The 21,682-nt window shown below is 38.8% G+C and overlaps 1 protein-coding gene across 3 annotated transcripts; it reads right to left on the reverse strand.

Moving 5' to 3' along the window:
* Positions 1-875: 875 nt before the first annotated feature.
* Positions 876-21,060, reverse strand: LOC103713730 (Transducin/WD40 repeat-like superfamily protein). 3 transcript variants are annotated; one of them, XM_039130956.3, is made up of 9 exons: positions 20,832-21,060; positions 11,805-11,852; positions 11,386-11,451; positions 11,116-11,205; positions 9,026-9,158; positions 8,600-8,718; positions 5,214-5,281; positions 3,589-3,637; positions 876-2,227 (listed from the first exon to the last, which is right to left on the reverse strand). In XM_039130956.3, exons 2-9 carry the CDS (start codon positions 11,850-11,852, stop codon positions 1,214-1,216), a joined length of 1,587 nt encoding a protein of 528 aa, XP_038986884.3. In that variant the 5' UTR covers positions 20,832-21,060; the 3' UTR covers positions 876-1,213. The 3 variants fall into 3 exon arrangements, with proteins under 3 accessions (XP_038986884.3, XP_089783020.1, XP_088565683.2); XM_089926894.1 differs by having other exon boundaries at positions 17,038-21,051; XM_088709557.2 differs by having other exon boundaries at positions 11,799-11,852; positions 20,832-21,040.
* Between the last annotated feature and the right edge of the window lie 622 nt (positions 21,061-21,682).

The following is a 21,682-nucleotide window of genomic DNA, read 5'->3' on the forward strand; positions in this document are numbered from 1 at the left end:
TGGAACAACCTTGGAGGAATTTGTAGCAATCCACTATGACAAGGAGGTATGGGGGGACAACGCCGCCGAGTTCGATCCAAGCCGCTCGAAAACCTCTCACCCATGGGCCCAGGATGTGCCTCAGGATGAACTTTGCTCTCCTGGAGATCAGGTTGGTTCTTGCCATGATGCTTGCAGAGTTTCACCTTCGTCACCTCGCCTGCCTACAAGCATGACCCCTTGTATACTCTCACTAATCACCATGAAGCCTGGGAAAGGGGCGCAAATCATATTCAAAGAAATATGATGTTAGTATGTCCATCTGGAATAATCATCCTATGTGATGTGGAATGCAGGGAATGTATAAAAAGATTAGTATTATCTATTTCTGCTTTGCTTCTGTAGCTATGTGCTGCAAAACCCTAAGATGAGCACAGTATCTTGGAGGTGTGGCTATTACAAATTCAAATTCATCTTGACATGGAAGATGGCTCAAGGATAAATTTCAAAGGGGCTGAGGACGAGAAGTGTAGGGGCAAAAGCAACATGGGATGTACAAAAATGGGCACGTCAACATAAAAAGAAATTGAAGATGGAGGATATGAAGCACAATCAAGATATTCTAGTCCCAAATTAAAGGCCAATATATGACCAGGCAGTTGGGCTTACTGCCAATACACAAGTTCATGATCATTCGACTACCATCTTAGCAGCAAAAATCCTGATACACAGATGCATAGGAGAAATGTAGCCCACCATCATAAAGGCCTCTTGGAATGAAGCAAACAAAAAGCTACCAACTGATATAACTACTAGAACATAAAAGACATAAAAGGACTCCCTTGAGCTTGCAGTCCAAAGAGAAAAACAAAGCAATGCCAGGGCTTTGGGCAAGATTCAAGGAAAAATTGACTAAATATTAATGAAAAATAACAATTTTCCTCAATTTCCTTTTAGAACCATTCCTCTATAACTGCACCTTAATATGTTACATTTTAGACCTTTACATTCCATTCATCGGGGAATGCAAACACATAAATAGTATATCCAACATCATGATGATAAGTTGCAGATTCCAACAAACTCTCAAAATTTCAAAAAAAATTGGCTGGCCGCTCCTGCTTGAGCCATTCGATCTCCCCGTGCTTGAGCCATTCGATCTCCCCGTACGTTCAATAGCAGCTGCTCTGGACCTCTCTCATGTTAACCAAAACAACCACATTACCTAAAACCATCAAGCCCTCTTTTGAGCAAAGCGCTGCAGTGATTTTGGCAGCTCCGCCTCAGTTGTTCTATGCTTCTTCGCATGTCGCTCCTCCGTCTGCTGCTCCAAGAATGGCCTCTTTGCCCTGAAAACCTCCTCCTCCTTCTTCTTTGCCCTTTTGCTTGGTTTGCTCCTCCCCTTAGTCTTCTTCTTGAAGTTAATGCTCTTGGCAGCCTCGATGGCAGCTTCCATCTCGGACTCGGTCTCCTTTTTGGTTGGCTTCTCCTTTCTCCTTGGTGGCTTCACAGTACCAATCTTTCTTGGATCCAGCATAATTGTCTCAGGCTGAAGCTTGTCAAGGAGGGCATGAACCTCTTTCTCCCTCCTCTGCTTCGTAGTTTCGTAAGGGTTCGCGACCCAAGTATCAAAGTTGGGCTCACCCGATCCTGGAATGAGAATGGAAGATATGCCCATCGAGTGACCAATTCCTAAAACATCCTCAAAAGGCCGGAAAGCAACTTTCCCCAACTGATAGCCCTTCACCATAGCATGGCTCATATATTGCCCATAGTCCTGGTTCCTACAGGAATCTCTCCATATCTGCACCTTGGATCCATTTGCCATGGCAAGCAGGCCTTTCTGGCTGAAGTCCAAGGTCTGAGCATGCCCGGAGTATGTGTGGAGGATCTCAAACTTCCTGATATCCCAAAGCTTAATCTTGCGGTCCATACCGGCAGTGGCCATCAGATGGCCACCGCCATGGAATGCAATGGCAGTCACAGGTCCATGATGACAGAGCATCGTCACCAGCGGTTTCGAACTGGTAGGCTTCCACATAGTGACTTTGCCGCCAGAGTGGCCCAATCCAATAACAGCATTATAGGGGTTTGCCTTCATTACAGCAGTTCGGCCAAGACCTGTCCGGTAATTGGCAATCATCTCGCCTGTGCTCACATCTTGGTAGTGCAACTGACCAAATTTGTTTACAGACACAAGGAGGAAGTGCTTGTCTAGAAACTGAAGCTTAAGAGGTGCACCATGTTCCTGATATGAAAAAGAACAGTCAACAGCAATCAAATCGTATTGAAACAATATGTGTGTGTGTGTGTGTGTAAGAGAGAGAGAGAGAGAGATCAATAATAACTACTTCAGCATCAAGAGAAAAAGAAGAATTCAAAGAATTTAATAGAAATAAATTCAAAGAACTTAATTAAAATTTTATCAAACATAACTTTTAAAGAAGAAACCAAATCTCCATTATAGGTTTTATCACCAATTTCAACAACTTTACAATAAAAATAAAATTTTAGTTCTGTTAAAAAGAAAAAATAGAAGATAAAACAAAAACATTGAAATACAATTTTAAAGCATTATAAATTAGAACAACAGGTTGCATGTATCGATCAGGTATACATCTTTCAGTACACATGACCAAATTTAATGGTAGTGATGGTATCACGAGATAGTTATTGACCAGACAAACAAGAGCTAGAAGCAGGATAGAACTTGTATCAGAATGGAGAGCTTAAATACAAATTTTTAAATAACGCATTTTCCTGCTAGTACAAGCGCCACCAAAACCATTCTTGACCGTTATAACGGTTATAACGTCCGTCATTTGTCCCAGAAAGCAACTTTCCAAATTTTGTCTTAAAATAATCACAGAAATAATGGCTGTAATGGAGTTGTAATGGGAAATAATGGGGAATGATGGACAAATAACGGCATTATCTTTCCCTTCACTTTTCATTAGATAACATAATTTTTTGGACCATACAATCACTTCTTTTTTTTTTGTTTTTTTTTTTTGGGGGGGGGGGGGGAGCTTAAATTTTGAAAAATTATTATTTTGTTTGAAAGAAGGTGCAAGCGAAAATAACAACCATTTTTCACATTATAACAGTCTGTTATAATGGGAAGTAACGGGCTATATGTTTTCACGTTATTTACCTCAATAAAGCAATAGGGGGTGGCCGAAACCATCATAACAGCCATTAAAATGATTATAACACCGGTATTTAAAACCATGCTTAAATCCTTCATTTACATTAAATGTCAGGATTTACAAGTTATACATATAACCAAAAAAATACCATCAAGCCTTCTCCCATTTACTGTCAGTTTTATGAATTTTCATTTGCTAGCCATCCTACTACTAGCTCTTTAGGTGGATATGCAAGTTAGAAGACTCAAGCAACACATTGGTCATGTTTAATTGAAACTGAAGAAAATTTTCCCATCACTCCTATCTTCTTTTTTTTTTGTGTGTGTGTGTTGGGTTTTTTTTGGGGGGGGGGGGGGGGGGGGGGGTGCGCGGAACATGGATAAAACAAGAACAAGCATGAGAAAACATGGATGAGTTGATAACAACCCCTGCAGTCATTTATTTCCAAAAAACAATTTACCTTTAGACAGTGGATTTCGGTGCCGTGCCTGTTGTAGATATATGGATACCTGTCACATTTAAGATCACCTTGTAAATCATCACGATAATATCACAGACCTAGAAATTAAATACATAAATCATGGGAAAACATGGTATTTGTTCTTTTTTGTTGATAGATAGATGGCATTAGAGTAAGATAAACAAAGGAAGAGAGGTATCACACTTCTTCAGCTCTGTCTTCATGAGTCCATTTATTCAATTACATCCATATTAAAAAACTACAATCTATTTGCCAGAGGAAACAGAAGAAATTCCCAAAAATATGATTCATCAATAGACAGAAGCAATGCTGGTCCAAAGCACTAGAGAAAAGTAGAGCTTGCTTCAGGCTGACTGACCTATTTAAGGTAGAGAACACTATGAGATATAAAATAGCAACTCATTTTCACAAATGCTGGCAAGCACCGCTACCTGATCCTAGTATCTCACTCACTTCCATGTGATGCATCCCTTCTTGTTCCCTCTCAGTAGACAGACCATGTCCTAATTAACCAAATAGTAACCATAGCTAAAAAATGCAGCAATAGTCGATGCATCCCTATAAATGCCAAATACACACAAAATCAAAAAATCAGGATGATCTGTCCGGGTCAGATAATTCACCATAACATGAGAAAAAAAAATACAAGTTTTTGTAATTTTGTCAAAACTCTACGATCACGAGTCTACATATAAAAACACTACAATAAGAACTTCCATCACACAAAACAGTTTTCCCTTTGAATTTGATATTTTATGCAGTCATTAGTCTCTCTCTGATATCAACTTCAGCAATCTCATTTTCCTAATCTTCTCATAAACTTATGGATCTTTGCTTGCCAAACTAATCTCAATCCTAACTTTGTGATTGTGAATACCACCAAATTCAACTCATGCAATGATTATAAGCATGTGTTAATTCCCACCTAGCCCATAAAATACAATATTACTCAAAAATCCTAGTTTCTAATTTATAAAATCCTTATCTCCTTATTCCTTACACTGGCTACATCCAACCTAGCCAAGCTTTTAGCATCCTATCTTACTGCTTCCATCCAGGTATTATAAGGTAACAGTGCATTGACACAAACACGAAAATTAGATCCAGACAGATCTCAGAGATCTAAGATTCAGAAGAGCATGAATCCATAAGTTGAGGACTTGCACATCAGGATCTACCTGATTAACAAAAGTTGAAATTGAAATACTTGTCAAGAAAAAAAAGTTTCTAGATATACAGGAAAAAACCATTTTAGAATTTACTATAATTTAAACATATACAAAATTGTGTTTTTCAAGTTTCAGGAGTTTGAGCCACCATGTTGTGACTCAGAGCCAAATGTCAGGCTCATCTTCATTTGGATAGGCACTGAAGTCCAGGTAGTACTCTATCAAGGTTTCATACTCTTTCTTGTCTTACATGCACATGAAATTTCCAGTCTGTATTTCAAATGCTTGTATGTGGAATCGTTGTCTATTTTCTGGTTCATAAGCTTGATGAGATATAGCAACTTCCAGTAGAAATTTGAGTGTTAACACGAAACAAGATAAATCAGTCACATGATTTGTATCTAATAATTGCAAATAATGCTAAAAATAAATTACCTTTTCTGAGCTACTGCAAAAAATTGCTCATTTTGCAAGAATGTCACGTCACGCACAGTTTCCCTAACCTGAAAAATTAAAAAAAAGTTCAGGTTATGGAAAATGAAGAAGTAACCACAGATTTTCATTAGGACCAAACCACAAACATCCAATTAGCCTTGTGAAGCAGTGGATGATAATGAATTGCATTTAACCAAATAAAAAGAACTAAGGAACAAGAAAAAGACTAAAAAAGCAATTCTATACTCTTTCCTCAAAAAATATTATCTTCAGTTATTCTTAGATAAAGTTATTGGCTTCTGCATGCTGTGTTAAAAGTAATAGCTCTACTGAAACAAGCAACTTTGGGGATTTTTAAAAAAAAAAAGCCTTATAAACAATTGTCTAAGTGAAATTAACAAAAGGAGTGCGATGAAGATGGAAAAAGAAAAGAGATGTGCTTGAGTTTTTTTAGTCAATTTGTGCAGTACCCTGTTGTCGATATTGATTGTGGACAGTGTGTTACATTGATACCAAACAATGATGAGATGCCTCAGGAGAAGAATGGAGCACAGATCCTATGGTTTCTAGGTTAGAAAACAAAAGATGGCAGGTGATTGACAGCAACAAACTTGTAGTGGAATAGGAGTAAGAAACCAGTTATAAATTTATGTTGGTGCAGCAGGATTATAATATTATCTCAGCATTAATACTGGGAAAAAACTATCATTATGAACCACATAAAGCTATCAATCCCGAAAACCTAAATGGAAAGGATATTACTGTCTATTATATTTTATTACACCAATGGTTAACCCTAGAAAGTCTAAAACCACAGTTCCATCCAGTATATTGCCATACTGTCTCCTTAGAATCCTTCAAACCCACCCAATTTGGCTTTCAGAAGAAGTGATAATTATTTTTTGAGAAATTATTTGAGCATTGTGCGATCTCAAATGTCTCTAGGCCTCATCTGTCACATTAGCGTCTTCATTGGGCAACAAACTAATTCCTTGCTATAGTTTCTTTTAGCTGGTTTCCTTGTACTTAGTCATCATATATGTTAAAGGCTATCCTTTTACAATCAACATATCCAAAAGCATTCTGAAATAGCATCCAAGTTGTGAGTGCTTACACTATATAAAACCAAGTATAGCCCTACAATGGAAGCATGATATGTATTATAAAAAAAAGGTAGAATCCTGCTTTTGCTCTTGCTTTATAACCAGCAAAGAGGCACATATAAACATAGAGTGTGGCCTTTGTTGAAATAACCTGACCTTGAATAGAAGGAACCATTCTCACTACCTAGCTAGTTTATCCCCGATAGCTCCACAGGTTCACAAGTAATGAGAAAAGGCACTACAGTTCCAAAGAGAAGTCCAAAGAAAGATATAGAGCAAATGTTAGCGTGGAAAATCATCAACTTAGCAAACCCAAAGACCTTCAACCAAGCTAACCACAACTATCACGAACTACAAGGTTCTTACGTTATATCAAAGATCAATTTTCACTTCACAGCACCCAAGAAACAAGATAATAAAAGGAAAAGGCCTACCCTTTTTAAAAGGTTGTGGGTGAGGAGGAATTCGAACCCCCAACACCCTGGTTCATAGCCACGTGCTCTAATCTTCCGAGCTACAGGCCCCACCCCATCGCCACTGAATCTATTCCCAAGAGTAACCTAAAAAAGGAATCTTTCCTCTCCTCAGCCATTTCGGGTTAAGAAGATGTGGAAGCATGTTTCTCTCTGTAAGAAATGTGTTCCAAGGTGTGAAGTAGGAGAGGAGATAATTGGGGTTTTGAATGAGCAATCCGTTTGTATACCATCATTTTAAACACTGGAATAAGCGATATTGACTCAATCGGTGGCACCCCCTCGAGTAAAGGCTTCTACAACTAGCTGATCAAAATAAGGATCCCAAATTGCATGAGCAGTAGGTTTTACATGTAAAGGGTCCTGTATCTATGACTCAAAATTTCCTTCCCAAGCTACATGAAACAAATTCCAAGACTTTCGCAGAAAGATAACTGCTAACTGCCCAAAATGAGAAGCAAAAATGTTCTCCACCATGACCTAATATTGGATTCTCAATACTTCTGTTGCTCCATCCCTACAGGGGCAGATAACCAGTCGCATATTCGGGCTACCGAAGGCTTTAGGAAAATCGAAATAGGAGAGAACTCATATTCGGGCTGGACTATCTTTAAATACCCACTACTGTCACAATATCGGCCAAATTTCATTCTTTTAACTATATGAAGAAGAATTTGCAGATTGATGAAACCGGGTGGACAATATCAAATCTAGAACCTTGCCTCTTCCTAGAATTTTATGCCACTTTGTGATGCATAAAAGATTATGTTCTCTTTTATTGCTTTTCATCTTGTGTATAGAATTATTGTTTGAGAAAAGAGCATCTACTTCAACCTATATTCAGTGCAACTACCAAGCTAACTAAAGTAAATAGGTGACAGATATACTTCCCACACTAGTGCTTTAGAAATATCCTTCAAACTAATCAGAAAAAATGTGTAGTAATACAGCAGGAAATGACTGAAATGCATTTCAAACAATATGATCTACTAATCCAGGAATTTGTCTATCTCAAATTTCATTGTTGGTGATGAAGGTTCAGGTGCCAAATCCATTCCAACCTAAAGAAATTTTGACTCTAAGATTTGGAGCCACTGGACCCATAAAAGAAGTTATATAAGCTTAGGTCTGGTATAGTTCAGTCAGGTCTGAAGGTTATGGGCCAAACCAATCACTATGAACTGTTCTGGTCAGTTGCAGTTGGCTCAGCTCGCCCTAATTAGGTTTGAGACCCAGAACAAGAACACAAACACAAGAAGATCATTGCTCGTGAGAAATACTATTGCATTATGAAAAAAATAATCTAAATGTCTGCCAAATGATGTTAGACAAGCAGGTCAGACAGAATTACCGTGTTGGACAATGTCAGACAGATCCCATGGGTCCATTCGATCAAGAATATCAGATTGGACAATGTCAATTTCTGACTCGGTCTTGTCAGATTTTATCAGCCAGGTTTAACATTTTGAATCTTTTTGTTGCAACTATTTGGTCAAGCTAGGTCTGTCTGAATTGGGATAAATCAAAAGATAAATTCCCAACCCAGATGGAGAACCTGAGTCTCAAGTCCAAATTTCTGATAAAATATTAATAATATATTTCTATTCTCCATCAAAGGTTTTAAGGAGACTACTTCATATTCTACCAAAACAAGGAGACATTTTGTAAAAGTAAAGATGCAAATTTATTTCTCAAAATAACATAGATCCATGAAATCACAAGAATACAACAAGAAGCACTTTCACAAACACCCATGTGCATATCCTTCTATATTTAAAAGAGAAGCTATTTTTGAAGATCAAAAACAAACCTGAAACTCCTTCATTAGATCCATGCTTATCATATCTATCATTGCCAGGTGACCCTTCCGTCCTCCAACCAACATATAACGGCCACTCAATGTATATTCAAGTGTATATGGACCCAACTCTGCATGTTAAACAGAAATAACAATTATAGCTCTGAAAAAGAATGCCACTTCCACCAGTGCTCTCCATGTCAAACAATAAGCAACTAGCAGATGGACATGATTCAATAAGTTTACTCCCAGAGAAGTCCAAAGTTCAGAAATTATTCTAAATTTTCCATTAATTTCATGATCAAACAAAAAACTATAAGAGCAAGAAAGAAGAATGTAAAAACAGGAGGTTGTTTCATAGCATGACACATCAATATCCTCTAAAATGTGATGTTAACCAACACTTGAACCAACTCGTGAATAAGTTCACAGTTTCACCTGGTAAGATCATATCAAATGGCTTTCTTGAACCTATAACATCCACTTCGCGAATTATAGACTCCTGCTTGATATGCCATGTCTTCTCTAAACCTTCAGCCTCCAAATACCCTTCCTCACTAGGCAGAAGCCACTGGGCAAGAAAAGGAGACCTCATAAGCCATTAAGACAACAAAATTAAAAGACAAACCTCAAACACTGTAGAATCTGATTAGAACCTAAAGTGACAAGATAGAATCTGGATGAATTTCATCATCTATTCTCTGTGTCATCAGAAAAAAAAATCCTCATAGGAATTATTTCAAGACATAATGTTAATTAAAGCCTTTCCAGTTAGTACATTTAGTTAACTAAATGGAGTTTTAACTAAACAATGTTTTAACTACATTTAGTTAAAACTTAAAATGCTAGGAGCACTTGTCTGCCACTAGAAAGAAAAATGCTACCCCTGCAAGATGCTCCAGATTAGCAAATAATGGGCATCAGTTTCGTGAACCCTGATACATACACAACATCTTTTGAGAACTATATGCCCATATATATTGAAGCAGTAGATGTTTAAAAAAATTTAACCCCACACATCACCCTAGGATAACAAAAACTATTTTTTGAACTCAAGGGCTTGCAGATCAAATAGTGTGTATAGCTTAAATCTTGTGTCGGATAATAAACAAAGAATGATGTCTTGGTTGGGATTGATCACAAGATGTGCCTTAATACAATCATTTTCGCTGAGAGCAAAAGTAGCCTCAAAATGAAAGCTATGTATATGCATATAAATGTATACACATTCACATACACATAAACATACATACATATATATATATATATATATATATATATATATAGATGAGCATATATGTTTGTGCGTACATACATACATAAATATACGTATACATGTTATATTTATATGCATATATATATAAAATATATGAAAATGTATATATGTATATATGTGCATATGTATGTAGAAATACATAAATATATGCATATTATATGTATGTACAAATATGTATCTATATGTGTGTATGCATGTATATGTGTGCATGTATATATCAAAATGGATGCAAGATAGCCCCTGATTTGCTGTCACAAAATCGTATAACCATTTAACTACTCAGGTGAAGGATTGAAACCTATCTCGAAGCATTATCTTGGATATTTTATATATATATATATATATATATATATATATATATAGTGGTGAAATTATTTAATGGAATATAAAAGATGGATGGTGCGGAGGGGATGCTTTTAGGTTATTCTTTGATTGCTGCATATTACTAAGGCATTAGACAATAATCACCTAGAATAACAATGAGGCCTCCCGAATTATATGGATCAGGATGCTGAGCAGTAAACAAGGTCCAGCATGATAAAGGCTAAAGATTTAAAAGTCTGTGTGAGGTTGGAAATAGAAAAAATTCACTTAGAAACACAACGACAAAGGAGCATGGGTCGCTCTGACAGAGGAAAGATTGGACAAAACTGCCTAAAATGGAATTAGACAGAGAAGATATGAAACGGCCCTAGTACAGAGCGTAACTCAGCTTTGTTGCAAAGGTTCAGAATAGGGGCAAGGAAAACATAGTTTAACAGGAATGGAAGTTGTAAAGTACTTCGAAAAGATGGTGCAACAAATAATGTAAACCCAAATAGGAATACAAAGTTTAGAAGAATTCCTAATAGCTGACCCCCCCCCCCCCCCCTCCACCACTTCTTTTTACATGATAAAGCTTGTAAATTGCAATCCCGATTGTTAGTAAGTATATAAATATTCCTACATCCAATTATGTGTAACTACTGCTACTTTATACTTTTCTGTGCCTATAATTATACTTCTTAGTCATTCTGCCTTGATTACCTCTATAATATAGCATTTGATGTTATAAATTACAGTTACTGTTATCAAACTCCATGGGTTTACCTGCCAGAAACAATAAGTGCCACTATAGAATAACTTAAAAATGCATGCCACTAAGCAGCGATACTCAAATAAGCAGATGGTAAGATGCAAGAATAACTTGACAATATTACATAAATTATAAAGAAAGAAGAAAAAGAAGAAGAAGAAAAGTTTAAATGCAAACCTTTTCGGCCTTGGCAGCAGCTTTTGCAGATTGGCCGTATAATTTTTCCCTAACAGTAAGTTGACCTTTCAACTTTTTATCTCGTAAAACCTGAATACTATGAGAGTTAGATATAAATCCAAAGAAGAAAGTAATTTATATACTAAAAAGAAAAAAGAGCTCTTACACCAGAAATTAAGTAATCCATGATTTCGCATTACTGTTGAAAACTTGAAATCACAATTGGAAAGAAAATTATATATATATATAAAGGAAAGAAAAGAAACATACCTCCAGGTTAGCACCATGTCCACGCAGATACTTCTTTGCTTTCAACTCCAATTCATCAGAAATATCCTGCGCATCAAGAAACATATTTAATTTATCCCAGGTTTACAGAAACTTCATTAACATAATTAATTATCTGCACTATCTACAGTCCTTGCAATTGTAGGCACTCATAGAATAGATGAAAAATAATCCAAAAAAAAACAGAAAAAGGCATTAGATTTGTCAAGAACAGTAGTAGCAACCGTAGCAGATAAAAGACATGATCTCCGAATTTGCATTGAATCTCATGAATCATTTTTTTTATTTTGTTGGGAGGGGGGGATGCAAATTTACAACTTTTCTGCAAAAAAATTATCAAGTCTTGGACTTCAGCTGTTTACAAGCATTGCACAGTCATTCAAAAGAAATTGTACCATTACCTGTTCAGCTGCAGGCATCAATCGCTCGCTTTCTTGTTTCGCCACCATCTAAACAATTAGACAAAATTATAAGATTATATCATACTATATAGCAAACAAAAAAAGAAGAATCTAGGATTAGATAAGCATGATTCTTTAAATCGAGAATTAAAATAATGATTCCCCAATGTTTGACAAACAATGAGGAATCAAGAAACGAGGGGTTTTCTCATAGTAGCAAACTGTGTACCCATGATGGACTGCTTTTTCAGATCACAAGTCTGATGTAAGCTTACTTAACAGTGATTACTGCCAATGTGGCAAACTATCTAGTCTCCCTAATCTCCAATATAAACTGTTAGCAGTAAGTTAGGTAGATTGGGCATGGTAGAGAAGATGGGAACATGAAGAACTAGTTAACTCTCTGCCTTGCTTCTCCATCCTGCAAAATCCACCTTCCAATGCTCCAGAGCACCAGCAAGCACCTACCAGAGCTTGAGATGCCATCCCTCATTTCCTATTTATACGGTCAATTTAGCCCGTTCATTCCTCACCTCTCTCTCTCTCTCTCTCTCTCTCTCCCCCCCCCCTCTCCCCCCATGATGAAAACAAAGCAGCAAAAAACATCCAGAAGATAAATGGAAAATCCGAAAAAAAAACTGACAGACAGCTCGATCCAGACACATTCGCGCAAAATCACTCAACACAACGGCGAAATCACTGGCCTCCATAACCAAATCACTAAGATAAACCCAAAAATCGAAATAAGAAGGGATACCTGAAATACAAGTCAATCCAATGGATGGTCAATGACGAGTTTGCTCTCAGACCCCTCAGGGAGAAGGACCAACCTTGATCCTGGCAGCATGGGACAACTCTCTGAGTGGCGGCAAATAAATTTAGGCTTGGCGGCAAATAAATTTAGTCTTTATGACAAGCAAGAGTGAAGGGGAAAAGCGGAGGGTTTATATAGTACCGCACCAACGGAGAGGACCGGAACCGGCCTAGGCCAAATTGGGCCTTAGACTTCAGCCAAGGTTTCAAATAATGACCATTATAACGGTCTTGGGCCCTTTCTAATACGTGATATAAAAATTGTTTATAATACAAATAACACCATTATTTTTATTCTTTGACCATTTTTTGCATATCACAATTAATAACTACATCACATTTTTAAATCCTCATGCATATTTATATATCAAGCCAAATAAATTTATGCTTTATACTTGATGACACTCCTAGCTTAAATTTCCATTATTAGTTCATCAAATGGTCGTTATTGCAAGTAGGATCTTTTTTCCCAAAATATATTCCCATTCTTGTTCCTTCTCTACCCCTATGATGAGTGATGCATCACAAGAATCACCCTCACCATGGTTGACGCCCCTCTTTCCCACCCTCCCCTTCTTCCTCTTCCTGCTTTAAACTCTGCGACAAACTGACAACGCCACACAACAACAGGGTTGCCCCACTGTCACCACTAGCCTCTCCTCCTTGCCCTCCTTCCCTCCCTGTTTTTCCTCCTTTACCTCCAAGCAAACCAATGATACCCCACAATTGCAAGGCCACCCCCAACATCACCTTAGTCCCTTCCATCTTGCTTTCCTCCTCTCCCTCCTATTTTTCCTCCTTTACCACTACAACGAGGTGATGATGACCGATTACTGCAGCCACATCCTCATGCCCCATCTTCTTCCTCTTCCTATATCTTTACAACGATACAATAGCACCCGTTATTTTTGGCAGCACCCACCATCACTACTGCCCCCTCTTCCCAACCTTCCTTCCCCTTCCTTTCTTCCTTTTCTTTCCTCCTCTACCATCATGACAAATCAGTGACATCCTGCCATTACATGGCAGCCCCACCATTGTTGCTGCCCCTTTCCTAGCCCTCCTCCCGCTCTCCCTTGCATCTCCTCCTCTACCCTAGAGGAACATGACCAGAGGGTAGAAAAATTATTTTTAACATCTTGTTATTTTAATCGTGGACCATAATTAATCATTAGGGTAGAACCATAAAATATTGTGTTATTGAGAATACTGTATAATTTTATTCGACTTGATATGAAAATATGTTTAAAGATTTAAAAAAGCAAAAGAAAGGATGTGATATGCAAACAAAAGCAACACATTTTTATTTGTGCTATTTTTGAAAAATACTTTTTTCATGTTTCATTTTTTCATCAATTCCTCTCCAGAAGTGATATAACTATTATAACAATCATTATTTTAATGCTAAAGGATTGAAATGATATTCATGCAAGCTAAAAACCCACTATCCTATGGCTATACAGTCCAAGTCCCACAACACCAAATTTTATGATAAAGGATCTCTATAGATAAATGAACAGGTCAACTGATATTACGGAACAAGATGATATCATGAATGCATCAGAAAATTATATTGGAACATGAATGAAGGACGAACTTGCACCCTTTATGATCACAAGATCCCGAGATAACCTCCAGACTCATCTAAGACCAACTAAAGAGAGGATATGATGTGGCACTTGAATCACGTGTCCAATGGGTCCAAAACTTGTAAATAGGGAATTAGCAAGTCAAGTTACAGTGTCAGTACTAGTCCAGTGCACAAGCATTCAAAATATGACTTCATTATGGTCATTATAAACATTATTTTAGGATGAAAACACTTTTTGTGCCCGACACTAAGTCATTTCCAATATGACTCGAAACACATCAATCGAACAGTGGACAAGAAAGTTATGGGCAAAATACCAAATTTGTTTTAGTAATTCAAGGCTATGAATCAAGGGCAAAACAATACCGTCGAAACACAGCTAATGGTGATTAGACCCTATTAGAAGGTTTTGGATGATAGAGACCTATTGTCAATAAAGCTTTTTGAGTCCGAGTTAACATAGGAGTCATCCTACAGTCCATCCAAACCTTCTGATAATTCATAAGTCATCATCAAAATAACCTTAACATTTAGAAGCACCTTTAAGGCTCGATATTTGTTTCTAGAAGCCTTTTTTTCTGTTACTCAAAGTTTTAATTGAATTCTAAAGGCACCCATGAGTCCTAAGCAATATACAAAGCCCTAGAAAACTATAAATATCGTACATAACCTCCTCCTTTGCATTATAATAAATTAAACTGAAGTTTTTGAGTCCACTTTTGTGAGAGTTTTAGATGGTGTGGCACCGGTTCATTGTGGTGCAATTTTATAACAATCTCCAATATGACTCGAATGTCCTTTTTCTGGTACAACTTCAGAAAGCCCTATGCGAAGCTAATGTGATATTGGTGGAGACATGGGAAACCTAAGTGAAGACAAATGCTTAGGTCAAGAGAATTAATCGATTAGACTCCAACTCGTTATCTTAGTTATCTTGCTTAAATTTTTCCTTCTAACTTAGCCATCTTCTAGTTGATTTTCTTCTCGCATTCTAATTATCTCTTAAATCAAGTATTTTAGTTGAATTCTTTATTTTCTTGCTTCAATATTATTATAGGATTCCAATATATCATTTCATCTTTTTAGAAAACCTCAATTCCTTTCGAGGCAGGAGAGGTCTTGTTCGGTCCTGCCGAGTTTATTCCAATAGTATTGAGCATCCCATATAGTCTCCTACTCGAACGCATCCTTGACCTTCCTCTCCAGAATCTCAATTTGGTAAACCTGTTGCTTCCGCATGTGCACCCTAACCTCACCCCATCGGATCTCCAGTTCTATCGGTCTCAACCTATGTCGAATATATTTTGAGGCTAACAATGGTCTACCATAACCATATCAATAATCAATAATAACTCTGGTAGAGCTCTGCCATACCAAAAATAACATTGTTGTTGAAATCTTGACAACTGGCATAGGCATAAAAATGGGCAGGCCTGTTTAGGTAAAAGCAATCAATTCAAAAGAATACCATTCAGCAAAGTAACTAGGGTTGGAAACAGGCTAGGCCAGGCCATGCCTCTACCCGAGCCCGGCCCAAAAATTTTTCTCAAGCTTTGGGCCAGGCTTAGGCAAAAAAAAAAAAAAACCATGCCCGGACCTAACCCAAGCTGAGGCCCGGGCCCAACCTGGAACCCAATCAAGCTGACCCAAATTAGACGTTTGGACGGAGAGGATGCTTTGCCGGCATCGTCCCCAACATCATCCAACAAATTTTAGCCTGTTTATTGAATTAAATAACGGTCGGATTCCCATCCTCGAAATCCCAAGGAAAGACAACAGCTAAACCCTCCACAGATGTCAAATCGGAACTCTTCGATCCTACGCCAGCAAAGGTTTACCCAAATCCCCATTAAAAAAAAAGCGAGAATTCTACTGAAGGGCCTGAAAAATATCGCATAACCAACGCCCAAATTATCCCTCAATTCCCACGTACAGACAAAATCCAATCTCATAAAAAAAAGGAAAAAGAAAAAAAAATCAAATCAGAAGCAAAAAAGAACGGGAAAAATATAAAAAATCGACGATCAAGCTGAGGCAATAGAATCCGCCACTAGAGATAAGAATGGAATAGATCGAAACTCTTAACAAGGATCACATCAGCACAAAAAACATTGAAAAAAACCAAAAATTCCCCAAAAAAATGCAGGCATGAAGAAAAATGATATAGATCGAATCGATCGAAGCCCGATGGGTGGAAGAGATCCAAGAAAAGAAAGAATGGGAAAAAAAATATTTATCTTGATGAGGCTGCTATAAGGAATCCCTATACCCTTTCCTTTGCTCGGACTAGGAGAACTGGAGGGGGGGAGCAGGCAAGGGTTGGCCTTTTATAGCATAAACCAAGGAACCGAAAGCCTAGCGCTCGAAGGATTAGGGCACCGCCTTGGCTATTTCTTGCCCCTGGATTTCTTCTGATTTATGGCCCGCACCTCTCTAGGTTTTCCAAAGGCGGTGCTTGCTATGCCGAAGGCAGTTTGTTGGTTCCTAGGCTTGGGTCCAGCTTGTAACTTGATTGGGCACCAGCTTACCACACATGACTTGTTGGTTCCTAGCGGCAGGCCAGGAAGTCCATCGGCGGCAAGAAGAATGTGATGCTGCCACCGGTGCCGCTCAAGAGGTGGTGGCCGCCGCGGCGGGGAGGCTGGCGGTGGAGGTGGGGTTCGGCCCCTATGGCAAGCGGCTTAACGGGAGGCTAGCCAGGCTGAGCCAATCACGATGATGGAACCGCAGATGGCCATTAGACATCACAGTGATGGAACAACAGAAAAACAGCGATAAGGCCAAACAAGAACGAGCATGAAAGAGAGGGGAGGGGAGAGATCATCGTACCTCAATGGAACCGCAGTCGGCCGACGATAGAAGTGTCGTCTTCGCCCTACTTGCACCGACGACTGACGACCGGCGACGAAGGAGGGTTTGGAGAGGCGGTGGAGGCGGTGGAGGCGGAGAGACGAGAAGTCGAGAAGCCTAGATGATTTTGATGAGGATGGGGACTCTTCGACAGAAGAACAACCCAACGAACCGGGCCGGTCAGGCCACTTGTCTAAGTTCTCCGGGCCAGAGCTCGGGCCCAAACAAATGCTTGAATCCAGGCTTGCTTTTTGGGTCAGATCTGAGCTCATAGTCCAACCAAGCCCTGGCCGGCCCACAGTACTAACCAAGCCCAGTATGAAATACATATACAAGCCCTAAGTTTAAGTCCAATCCAAAAGCCCTATATGTAACCGGTAATATACTTGTAACCGATAAGTTTAAGTCTAAATTTTTGTTATCATTATGTCCTCTTGCATGGGATTTAAATGATGCAATAAGCTAATAGAGTCATAATTGATTTTTATGAGTTTTGCTTGGATTACTATTGAATCAAATTTGAACTAGAAAATCCAATGAATCAACAAAATGAACCTCCAAGAGGATCTCATTGTCATCTCATTGTTTTGTGGCTTTAGTTATTTGCACTTCTGTTTGCACGCAATGCACCTCTAGACTTCCATTTCAGTAGTTGAAGCCTCATTTTCTAATTATCAAAAAAAGATGTTAACAAGTAGCAATGCAAAATTTAATGATTGGTAGGTTAACAAAGAACAAAAAATAAATCTCGTCGTAGCTTATCGTAAGTTTTTGTAGCTCTCATAACAAATTTGGGTGATGGAAGGAGAGTAACCCTTCTTCATCCTCCAAAGCTTGTCGAGCTTGATGAAAGCATGTAGAATCCTGAATCTCTAATATAATCACCCAGGGACAACTAGAATAACCTAGGGTCATTTGTACTATCATGGGACTAAACATACGGTCATAAGTTTTTGTCATTCTCGTGAACAAAGTTAGATGATGGAAACTGGCATCCCTTCTTGAATAATTCAAAACCGGTCCAACAGAGTATAAGATCATGCATCTCTAATATAATCGCTAAGGGCTCATTTGGTTCGCGGAAAACATTTTCCCTCATAGGAATATGATTCCTAAAAAACGGATTTCCGAAAAGAAAATACCTGAGAAAGTACTTTTGGCAAATTTGGTTGACCATAGAAAAGTGACAGATTTTCAGAATGCTTATATTTGATTGACCATCCACTTTTCGGAAAAAGTTGTGTAATTCCTATTATACCCTTAATAAAAATTAGATCTTTAATGCTTTGGATCAAATTTTCTTGACGACTATTACTGAATTTTCACTTTTTTCTAGATCAACGAAAGTTGCAAGGCTTTGTGGACTTCATGTTTGCTACATTCTTTTGCTACAACGAATCTGGGATCCCATCATGAGGTGCGACAAGCGGACATATTGACACAAATTTGACCTATTTTCTTTTGCATCAGTCAATGTTGGTCGATTCTCCAAGTGGTTTATGGTGGAAAGGAGCTGAACAGTTGGTTGTTTTCATATTTAGTCTGCCACAATGACATGCGCTACTCCTCGTGTCATCCTTACTTGATGTATATTTCCCGTGTTGTACCAAATTTGATAGAAAAAATGTATCTCACTCTTGGAATGATGGAATTCCAGCGTTTAGTATCAATAATAATTCATGAAGAGAAGGATATTAATAACCATTATTATCCATAAAAATAACCATCCAAATTCATACAAGTAAGCACTTAGCAACATACGAAACAAGAAACAATAATTTCTGTGCAAAACATAAACTTTAGTTGATCCAAAAGTAGTATTTGCATCTATATTTATCAATAAGGCCTACACTAAAAAGCTACCCAATACATAATATCCGAAAAAGATACACAAACCCTACCCAACTTAGCTACATCCCACTTTGAAACTCTGCCCACCTTATGTGTAGGATAATTTATCATAATCAAAACGGATCAAAAATATACTTACTTGTTGTAGATCGGATAGTATCACTAGTTGTAAGCGTAATTACAGAGCTGAAAAACGCTTGTTGATCACAACTCAAGAAACCCTCTTGCCAACAAAATATGGAGAAAGATCACTCTTCTTCTGATTTTTTTTCTTTATACGTTGTTCTTCCTTTTCTCTTATTTTTTCTGTTTTGCAACTACCTATATATATAGATGCAGAAAATAACTACCTTTGGTAGTTACGAGATATCCAATAGGTGTCATTCAAGGGTTGTTTTCCTTCAAATAAAATGGATCAGGTCAACCCATCATGGGCGGATTGATCCGACTCCAAAAACCAATATCTCCCACTCGTATATGATGGGCTTGACATGATCCCCACAGCAATATGTAGATCTTTTCTCATATTTCTCTCATGGCAGTTCATACTTGGCAAATGAGTCGTGCGACCAGTAAGTGTATACAATTGAGCTTTTATGCTAGCACTTGTTAGGGATACATAGCTGCTCACCAATTAACAGCATTAAGTTATATCTTACCATACCCCAATTAACAGCATTAATTGTGAATATATTCAGTGATAACATCTTCTTATATCGTCAAGCATTTTTGATCCCTCAAACAATATGAGAGCATACTTAATCATTCTCACTACATATATTCACAATTATATCTAACTTTCTCATATACGATATAATTGTCCGGCCGGTGAATATAAGTAAGGATGTAAAGCAAAATAGTCTTTCTTTCTTATTTGAATCTCTCAATTTCAATTTGATTGCTTTACTAGACATGCCCCATATAGCCGAATCATCCATGGCTGTAGGTAACACCCTAAAGTAGCAAACATCAAACTGAAATATAAAGAAACAATCAAGAGTCATAAGGGTACCATATGAGGTCGTACATATACCTCATAAAGACTCACACAGTGAGGAAGCAGGGATCCATTCTCTCACTTCTTTTATTGGTTGAAATAGCACACATGGTATGAATCATGTGTAGAGCTGATCAAAACCAAGGCCGGGCTCTACAGTAGAAATTAAGCCCGATGGCTATGCCCAGGCCCGGTCCAGCCCGGCCCGACTGTCGGGTGTAAATTTTTGTCCATGCCCGATCCACCCGACAGGCCAGATTTTTTTCTTTGTTTGGATCAGGAGTCCATCTCATGGGTGAAGAAACCGAGAGGAGAAAATTAAAAGAATCTCCACCCTCCAAGAAGTCCATCTCCAATCCCCCGATCTTTCTTCCTGATGGCCCAGCTGGATCAGGAGTAATGTGAGGGAAGGAAAACCAAGACCAAAACCAAAAAAGAGAAGGGATGAAAGATACGGGTGGCTTCAGACTCGTAGCCAACCAAATCCCCCCTCTCTCTTTCTCTCCGGTGTCCACCCAAAACAAAACTACTATCCCCAACTTCCCAAATTTCTCTCCAAGCTTGGGAAAATGATCAGAGTCTGCAGGCCAGGAAACTCTCCACCTCCCTTCCATCAAGGGGGAAGACTCGTAGCCAGCCCCTGTTTCCGTTTTATTTGGGGCTTTGCTTCCTTTTGGTCACGGTCAGCCACAGAAAACGGGTAAGGAACCTCCCTCTCCCCCCCCCCCCCCCCACCTCTCTCTCTCTTCCATCCGGGCTCGAAGCTCCGGGCTTTACTTCCGAGCTCTCTCCCCCACCCCCCACCTCTCTCTCTCTTTCATCCGGGCTCGAAGCTATATGGGGCTTTACTTCCGACTTCCGAGCTCGGGCGAAATCCATGCGGGACCGAGCTCGAAGAGGAGGAGGAGGAGGAGAAAAATCTTACCGGTGACTGTGAGTCGGTGACCGGAGCCGCGGAGGTTGCCGTCCGGTGGAGAAGGACGCGAAGAGCCGCCGGTCGGTCGTTGAAGAGGCGACGGCACCGAGAGGAGGCGGCGGCTACAGGGAAACCGGCGGAAACTCGGAAATTGGAACGGCCCTCAGGCTCTCAGCGAGCGAAGGGGGGTTGGGGGCGGGCTGGGGGGGGGGTTTAGGGTTTCTTAGCAGTTTATAATATATTATATCATACAAAAGGTTTTTTATAGTCGGGTCGGGTCGGGCCGGGCCATTTTTAAAAGTTTCCAGGCCCGACACGATTTTTTGTTCGAGCTGCTTTTCCTACCCAAGCCAGACCCATGTGCCCTTTTTTAATGCCCAAGCCCGAAAAATTTCGGACCGGGCTAGACGGGCTGGGCGGGCCAGAAGGCCCATGATCAACTCTAATCATGTGCTACGGTGTTATACTCTGCCCCCATTGAGTGTATATCATTTTCTTCAACAAACACCGCATAGACTTTAGTTCCAGTATATTCCCATGCCTAACTTGAGTTCAACTTCTAAATGCTCTTTATCACAACAAACAACTAAGAACTCACATTTGGCTTTTGAACACGCTAAATGGATAGTGGGTCATCCATCTCGGCCAATTACAAAAATATCAATTTTGACCTCATCTTAACTTCTTATCAAGGCGACATCAATTTTAAGCATGATCTCTCATCAATAAACCTTTTGTGCTTAAATATCTCATTTTTTACACGTCACTAGACGTTAAAGGCGATTGCTCGTGTGAGAGAACCAATCTAAACCTGTCTGACATACTTAATCTCTTTATATGCCTAGCACATAATGTGTGTA

This window comes from Phoenix dactylifera, chromosome 13 (genome assembly GCF_051530095.1).
Source record: "Phoenix dactylifera cultivar Ajwa chromosome 13, Ajwa_hap1_PhDact_Kaust_v1.1, whole genome shotgun sequence".
Taxonomy (NCBI): Eukaryota; Viridiplantae; Streptophyta; class Magnoliopsida; order Arecales; family Arecaceae; genus Phoenix; species Phoenix dactylifera.

Excerpts from the sequence above, each read along its gene's own strand:
- LOC103713730 (XM_088709557.2), bottom strand. The coding sequence starts at position 11,852 with ATGGTGGCGAAACAAGAAAGCGAGCGATTGATGCCTGCAGCTGAACAG. Across the intron at positions 8,719-9,025 it reads ATTTGATATGATCTTACCAG|AGTTGGGTCCATATACACTT; the intron begins GTGAAACTGTGA and ends TTTAACATGCAG. Across the intron at positions 2,228-3,588 it reads CCGAAATCCACTGTCTAAAG|GAACATGGTGCACCTCTTAA; the intron begins GTAAATTGTTTT and ends TTTTCATATCAG.